The sequence below is a fragment of the Populus nigra genome, chromosome 11, assembly GCF_951802175.1.
Source record: "Populus nigra chromosome 11, ddPopNigr1.1, whole genome shotgun sequence".
NCBI classification, from domain to species: Eukaryota; Viridiplantae; Streptophyta; class Magnoliopsida; order Malpighiales; family Salicaceae; genus Populus; species Populus nigra.
Window position 1 is genome coordinate 14,723,014 of NC_084862.1, and position 8,732 is coordinate 14,731,745.

Consider the following 8,732-nt stretch of genomic DNA (forward strand, 5'->3'; position numbering starts at 1 on the left):
TATGCTTCATAAATATATTATGCACTCTCTTATCTAAAACAATTTGGGTAATAAAAACTATTTTATTGTCAAGGAAAATAAATTAAAAACATAAAAAATAATTTAAGAGATTTAAGTATCACTATGTTATCATGTCATCTCATAGGTTAGATGATTGATTATTTTATTAACATAACAACTTTTCTTTTAAGATATTATTAACTTAAGTGGACAGTTTTCATACCATGAAAAAGTTTAATTTTTTTTATTTTAAATTAATATGTTTTTAATATTTTTAAATTATTTTAATGTGCTGATTTTAAAAATAATAAAAAATATTTTATAAAAAAATTATTACTATATTTTTAAAAACACTCTGAATTGAATGAGTTTGGCTACTTGGATTGTAAGTTTTTCAAGTCACCATGCAGGGATGAGGTAGATTTAATAATTACTTAGGAGATGAAGATATTTTAAAAGACTGTGTCATTAAATCATAGATCCACCACAAGTTAGTTTCCATCCTTTTTTATTTTTAATTTTTGTAACACTTTTATTTCATTAATTTCAAATCTTAAATAAAAATTTTGAAATATTTTTTGTTTACTAGCTAAACAATAAAATATTATAATATATTTTTCTCAGCAGAAAAAAATGGAAAATATAAAAAAATAATTTATAATATTACAGTATAATTGTCTTACTTGATTTGGAGACTAATCTGAAAAACAACATAAATTACTAGGTTGTTGAATCATCTCATGGGTCACTATGTTAATCATTTTATTGTTTTTTTTTAATTTGATTTTGTATTTTTGAAATAAATTTTGAAATGTTTTGAGTTTATTTGTTGGTTTATTGATATCATAAGTATTTTATTGGGTGTTTCTAAATGAAAATATGTTGAAAATTACATTTTTTTTTAAAAAAAACTAACTCAATTTGTCCAGTGATTGAAAAATGAGCAGAAAAACAATGTGTTATTTACCTTTAATTTTTTTTTAAAAAAACCCTTGCTTCCAATGGAAAAAGAAGAAGAAAAAAAGAAAGAAAGAAAAAGGCAAAAAAACACATATTTGACCTTGCAGTAAAGGACACAAGGCTTCATTTTATTTTTTTAGAAAAAAGGGGCTAGGTTTATTAGGCCACCTAAGAACAAGCATCTATCCCTTTTTTTTACATTTGTTTTTAGTTAATTATAAATTAATTAAAATAGATTAGTTAAATGTACATAAAAGATGCCTGACCTAATGGGTATTGGGTTTTGATTGAGATTAATTAAAATAAATAAATAAATTAAGCAAATTTTAGGATTTTTTTAATAAAATATGTTTAGTTTTTACTTGGTTATAAATAAGATTGCAACATGTTTTTCTAATATTAGTGGTGGTTTTTTTGTGCATCTCTACAAAAAAGAAATTTCATTGATTTTTTTCAATTTTTTCCCTATGTATATATAATTTTATTATTATTTAATTAAATAAAAAATTAGTTTTAAGAAATAAAGTTATTGAAGATGATCAAGTTCATGACCGATATTATAAAATAAAATATTTTGATTTATATTTATCTTTTAAATTTCTAGTTTAGTTTGGTTAAATATTGTTTAATTTTTTATTAGCTTTCAAATAAGATTATAAATGTTTTTCCTAATATTAGGAGGTGTGTTATTTTGTGAAACCTTGCAAAATCTTTTTTATTCCTTGGAATTTATTCAATTGTTTTTGCATATGATGCTATTTTTATTATTATTTGATTTAATAAAAAATTAATTTAAAAAAATATTATTTTTATTATATGATGCTATTTTTTATTATTATTATTTTTTAATTCAGTTTTTAGTTATTATTAATAATTTTTGTGTGTTTATGATTCTTGATTTATTTGATTAAATTCATGCATTGACTTTTTAATTTATAATTAATTTTTTAATATAAAAAAGTGTTAAAAATACATGCACATTAATGTTTCTGTGTAATAAAAAAATTGATCGCCAAATAGCTAGGACTCTCTAAAGGTTGCGCCTTCTCTTACAAACATTTATGCTTTAACTAATTCTTTTTTGCGTGTGTTAGATTCTTTCATTATTTATGAATAAAATAATTTATCTTTTTTTCTTAATTACTTATTCTCCAAACAAACTTGGTGGCTAAGCAATCCAAAATTACCTTGATTTTTTTTTATTTGCATTTTGATCCCCATGTCCAAATATTTTATTATTTTTTAAGTATCTTATTTTTTTATATTTTAATATTTTTTAAAAAATAATATTAATGTTGACTCAAAAAAATATTGACTCATGATTTTAAAATTAGCACGTTAAAAATTAAATGTGTTAAAAGTAAATTTATTAATTTTTAATTCTTTTAAAAAGGCACTGAAAATACCAAAAATAACTCAAATACAACAAAAATTTATTTTTTTGATTTTTTATTGGTTTTTTTTATTTTAAAAAAAATAAAAAAAATGATCAAAACCCGGATTATTACAATAAGTTACTAAATCTATTTTTGGAGTCCAAGCGCATGGGTTTATAAATTAGAACATCATCATGAAGTCGAATACCCAATGTAATTGGCAACACACACACACATAGAAGAAGAAGAAACGGAACTGATGGAGGATGTGGTGATAGTTGGAGCAGGAATTGCAGGTTTGGCAACAGCAGTGGCTTTGAAAAGAGTAGGGGTTCGAGCTTTGGTACTGGAGAAATCAAAAGGGTTAAGGTCCACTGGTACAGCCTTGACCCTGACTCCAAATGCTTGGCTTGCCCTTGATGCTCTTGGTGTTTCTCACAAGCTCATCCCCCTTTATACTCCTTCATTCAAGTAATAAATTGTTTCATCATGTTAATTTTTTCTTTTCATTATGTTTGATTATTTATAAATTCTTGAATTTGGATTTTAATACCATGCTTTGGATGATAGATTAATTTCTCGTGCACTTCTTTTTCTCACAATTTAGGGGGTATGTAACCAATGTTAGTACTGGATTCAAGAAGTCCTCATCATCACTAGAAGATGCTGTGGTATTGGGCAGACACATTGGCAATTCATTTATAAACAATGGAGGGCTGATTGTTCCAGGAGACATGGCTAAAGCCATAGATGATTATGTGAAGGAAAGGAAGTGGCGTGCTGCTTTTCTTGTCACAGGATCATATTTAGCAGGATGGGTGCAGCTCGGTGGAGATAAATGGTGGATGAAATTCTTAAGGGATGGAATACTTTACAAGTATCTTTTTGGCAGGATTTCTGGACTTGTGCATAAAGATTGTGGCAAACTTCCTGCTATGTCCTTCGGTGATATGGATCACTCGAGTAAGAAGGACTAGATTCAATTTTGGCATATAGATTCTGCAGATGAGTGGTTTCAGACAATGGTTCTCAATGACTAGTTAACGAGTCTTTTTTATATTATTTGATTACTGTCTTGAGACAAATAACATAAAAACATGTCTTTCTATACTCTGTAATTTATAATTTATGTTCTAAAAAAATAAAAATTCAGTCAAAACCGTTTCTTTTATTACTGTTATGGAGTGTTTGTACTTTGTAGGCTTGATCATACTCTAACTCGAGTTAGTGCAAATTTCAGTTTGGTGCCTATATTTTTATTGACTTAATCAAAGCACAGATATTTTTATTGACTTAATCAAAGCACATATATTTTTATTGACTTACACGATGGAAGATGGCAAATTCCTATTTCATACATTTTGATACAAAAAGTTCTTTGAAAACGAAAGTTCTTTCATACACTTTCAAACAAACTTTAAATGACCAATGAGATTGCCTTTCTTCTTTCTTTCCTTCTTTTTTTCTCCAAAAGAGCCGCCTCTGGTTTTTTATTTATTTATTTAAATAGTTCAAAAAAGAGATTTAGTTTTATTAACTCGCAAATTGGCTCGATAACCATGAAGAAAAACATTATTTTCTTAATTACTTGCAAGATAAGGTATGTATACAAGTGGGTCATGGACGTCAGACTTGGAGTCCAAGCACATGGGGTTATAATAAGAACAAGATGAGGTACCCTGTAGAAGGAAACACTCATACACGCAGAGGGAGAGAGATGGAAATGATGGAGGATGTGGTGATAGTCGGAGCAGGAATTGCAGGGTTGGCAACAGCAGTGGCTTTGAAAAGAGTAGGGGTTCGAGCCCTGGTGTTAGAGAGATCAGAAGGGCTAAGAGCCACTGGTACAGCGTTGACCCTATCTCCAAATGCTTGGCTTGCCCTTGATGCTCTTGGTGTTTCTCACAAGCTCATCCCCCTTTATACTCCTTCACCCAAGTAATAAATTGTTTCACCATGTTAATTTTTTCTTTTCATTATGTTTGATTATTTATAAATTCTTGAATTTGGATTTTAATACCATGCTTTGGATGATAGATTAATTTCTCGTGAACTTCTTTTTCTCACGATTTAGGGGATACGTAACCAATGTTAGTACCGGAGAAGTTCGAGAAGTCCTCTACCCTCGACGAGTTAGGACTCTTCACCGTAAAGTGTTGCTAGAGGCACTGGCAGAGGAATTGGCAACTGACTCAATTCGATTCTCTTCGAGGCTAGCTGCTATTCAAAGTCTAGAACAAGGCGGTGATGCTTCCATGGCTGTTGTACACTTGGAAGATGGAACTACCATCAAATCTAAGGTTCTGATAGGCTGCGATGGGGTGCACTCGGTAGTGGCACGATGGCTAGGACTGGCAGAACTGGTCCATTCAGGTCGATCAGCGGTGCGGGGTTTAGCAGTTTTTCCTCACGGCCATGGATTTAAACAAGAAGTTCGTTTTTTCTTGGATGAGAGCGATAAGGCTGGTTTTGTTCCTCTTAATGATAGGGAACTTTACTGGTTTTTTTCTAGCCAAGGCTAGCACTTAGCACTCTTCATCCCTTTAATTTCTCTCTCATTTTAGCAAGACACAAATATTGGTTCATGTGATCAGATCATTTAAGGGAAAGTTTTATAGTGAGCTAATTTTGATTTCAGGGGAAAAGATGTCAGGAGAGGCAGAGAAAATGCAAAGGGATGTGCTTGAGAAATGTACAGAAAAATTTCCCTCAGAATACCTAGACGTGGTGCGGCATGCCGATCTTTCCTCATTGTCATGGGCACCATTGATGTTTAGGCCTCCATGGGGGATCATATTTGGAAAACTAAGCAAAGGAAGTGTGACAGTAGCAGGTGATGCTATGCACCCCATGACTCCTGATCTAGGAAACGGTGGCGGTGCATCGCTAGAAGACGCTGTGGTTTTGGGCAGACACATTGGCAACTCAATTATAAACAATGGAGGACTGATTGTTCCAGGAGACATGGCTAAAGCCATAGATGATTATGTCAAGGAAAGGAGGTGGCGTGCCGCTATGGTTGTCACAGCATCGTATTTATCAGGACGGATGCAGCAAGGAGATAAATGGTGGATAAAATTTCTCAGGGACAGAGCACTTTACAAGTATTTTTTCGGCTGGCTTTCTAGACTAGTATTTGTTTATGACTGCGGAAGACTTCCTGCTATTTCCTGTGGTGAAATGGATCTGTCCAGTAAGAAGGACTAAATTTCAGTGCTGACAAGTGATTCTGCAAATTATTATCCTTTGAATTCTGTTATGTAACAGCAGGAGATAATGTTGCTGTTACTTGCCTTTAAAGCTTTACTTTTCAATGTTTTTCTATTAAGCTGCATAATCAATAAAACAGAGAGCAAGAAGTCGATATTCGTTCTCTTTTGCATTTTCATGTGTTAAAATCCAACAATTGCCCTCAATTTCAACATAGTTAGCCTCTGGCTGCTGCTATCAAAATATCATAGCGATCGGGAAGGCAGCGTTAGTCTTATTAATTAGTAAAAATAAGACAATTTTCTTTTTCTTCTTTGTTGGTTTTGTCTTTTTATATTTTAAAAGTCTTATTAATTAGGAAAAATAAGCATAGTATCATATATGAAGTGTATGGTTCGCTTTCTTATCTAAGAAAATTTGGGTAATAAAATATACTTTTTTGTCTAAAGAAGTTGAAAACTTAGAAAAATAACTCAAGTATAGTTTTCAGACCAATCTATCCATAGGTTAATAGGTCAATTATTTTATTACAATGACAATTTTTTATTTTTCATTTACAATACATTGAAAATTGAATAGGTTTGGCAAGGCTAATATTTTTTTTTATTCAATTAAAAATTGATCTTATGTCAAACTTTGAATTTTGAATTTTTCACAGATGACTATGTTTAATAATTATGACGATTTTTTTCTCCTTACAAGATTTGTAAATTCATAAAATCCTCACATCTAATTTATAAAATATTAAAAATTAAATTAGTTATAAACTCTAACCTTGTAGACACAACACAAAAGATCCTAGATGCTAGCTTTAAAAAAATCTGACTCATGCGTTTAAAGTTTAGACGCTGTAAACACTGAGGAATTAAGGTAGTATTTGGTAATACAATTATGTCAAAAACTATAAAAATTAATTTAATTCAATAATTTAAATTGTTAAATAAGATTTTAAGATGTGATTTATATTATTTTTTAATACATTCTCTTAATTAAAAGTTTTTTAGACTTAAAATTTACAGAAATTCACACTATCTTATGTTGAATTTTTATCAAATAAATAGAGATAGTAATATTCGAATTTATGATTACTTAATTATCAAAATTCTAATATCATGTTAAAAAACAAACTTAACCTATTACTTAATTATCAACTTGATTCTAATATATTTTTTAAAAATATATTAAATTATAATTATTACTATACTCTCAAATACCCCCACTTGGTTATGTTTTGTCTTCTTTCAATCATGCATGTTCACTTTTAATTAGGTGTCAAACTCAGCTTAGGTAACAATTTTGGAAAATGCTTGGGCTGTTAGATTGTTACGTCAATATATAAGTCATCAAAACATCTATTTTTATTAAAACATTTATTTTATATCTAATTCAATTTAAATTTGATTGATTAATTTGAATCCGGTTTAGTTGGTTTATATTATAGAATGTATAGCTTGTATATATCAGAATAGGAAAATAATATAGGATTATTCCAATGCTGTAATCCCTACAGTTACTGTCGTGTTCTGCCCTACATATATAAATAGGAAGGTTGGCTAAGGCACAACCCAACACATTCTATTATTCTCAACTTGGTATCAGAGCCGCAAAACCCTAAAAATAATTAAACCTACTTTTCTCACAGCTGGCAACCTTCCTACCACAGCCAACCTTCCTACCACAGCCAACATACACTTTTCCCTGCATCTTCCCCTGCAGCACAGCCTCCCTTCTTCAATGGAACAGCCGCCACATACATCTTCTTCCTCTGCAGCACCAGCAGTTCAGCCTTATTCTCTGGCAGTGTAACCCTCTTCCCCTGCAACACCTCCTCTACTCTCCTCTGCTGCTTCACAGCCTGGTTTCTCCTCTACCATGGCTGGTGAACGTCTCCTCTTGCAGCCTATATCTGATGCAGCTATTGTCTCCGCTGCCGCAAGCATTGTCTCCCTCTCTCACACTCATCAAGTCATCTCCCTCAAGTTAACAAACACCAATTATTTATATTGGCGTATGCAGATGCTGCCGTATCTCCTAGGTCAAGGAGTTTTTGGTTTTGTTGATGGCTCCAACACATTTCCATCTTCATATGTTCTTGTCGGAGATGGTATCTCTCTTCAAGTAAATCCGCTCTTTCTTTGCTGGAAACAACAAGACCAACTTATTCTGAGTGCTCTTCTTTCCTCCTTATCTCTGGAAGTTTTGCATCTTGTTGTTGGTTGTCAAAGCTCTTTTTCAGCTTGGCACACTCTTGAGCGAGCTCTCGCTTCCACCTCCAACTCTCGTATTATGCAACTTCATGGCTCTCTTTAGGATCTTTGACAGGGTGATGAATTAGTAACTCAATTCATGCAAAAAGCTAAGGCCTTATTTGATGAATTGGTCGTTGCTGGTCGGCCAGTTTCGCTTGAAGATTTCAATTTATATGTGTTTCGTGGCTTTCGGGGAGAGTTTAAAGACCTCGTTACAAGTCTTATTACTAAGGCCGAACCTTTATCATATGCAGATCTTCACAGTCATCTCCTCACGCATGAATTTCTTCACAAATCTTCAGCTGCCATACATGCTCCTCTGCTACCCACACCCAGCACTCCATCATCTGTTCTTGTTGCGCAACACCAGACCTTTGGCAATTCTGGCCGCAGCAGGGGCCGCTTCAACGGTGGCTGGCATCCCAACCAGTCCAGCAGTAGAGGCAACCGGGTTGCTTGCCTCAGACCTGATCACCACAGCTTCCAGAACTCCTTTGGTGACAGTCAGCAGGGCTCATGGCAGGGCTCTTGGTAGCGCAATAGGGGGCAGAATCCACGCTGCCAACTGTGTCAAAATTTCAGCCATACAGCTCCCCATTGTCTTTAATTCCAGCAGCGAGGTTATGGCCAACAGTCTACTGCCAATCTGGTGCAGCACAATCTCTCCTCAATCGGTTCTATTGATTGGTTTCCGGATACCGGTGCCAATCAACACGTCACACCTGATCTTGCCACCTTGACTGCTTCAGAATCGTATCTTGGTAATGATAATTTGCATGTAGGTGATGGTAAGGGCCTCCCTATATCTCATCTCGGTCATACAAAAATATATACACCACATCGTTCTTTCACCTTATCTAATGTTCTTCATGTTCTTGCCATCACGAAACCTCTGCTCTCTGTTCAGAAATTTTGTCTTAATAATAATGTTTATTTT

General features: G+C 32.8%; 1 protein-coding gene across 1 annotated transcript; it reads left to right on the forward strand.

Annotated features, from left to right (window-relative positions):
* The first annotated feature begins 3,881 nt into the window (after window positions 1–3,881).
* On the forward strand, window positions 3,882–5,718 carry LOC133668246 (monooxygenase 3-like). Its single transcript, XM_062088019.1, has 3 exons — window positions 3,882–4,274; window positions 4,411–4,853; window positions 4,975–5,718. The coding sequence occupies exons 1-3, from the start codon at window positions 4,006–4,008 to the stop codon at window positions 5,541–5,543; spliced, it is 1,281 nt and encodes a 426-aa protein (XP_061944003.1). The 5' UTR covers window positions 3,882–4,005; the 3' UTR covers window positions 5,544–5,718.
* Window positions 5,719–8,732: the final 3,014 nt, after the last annotated feature.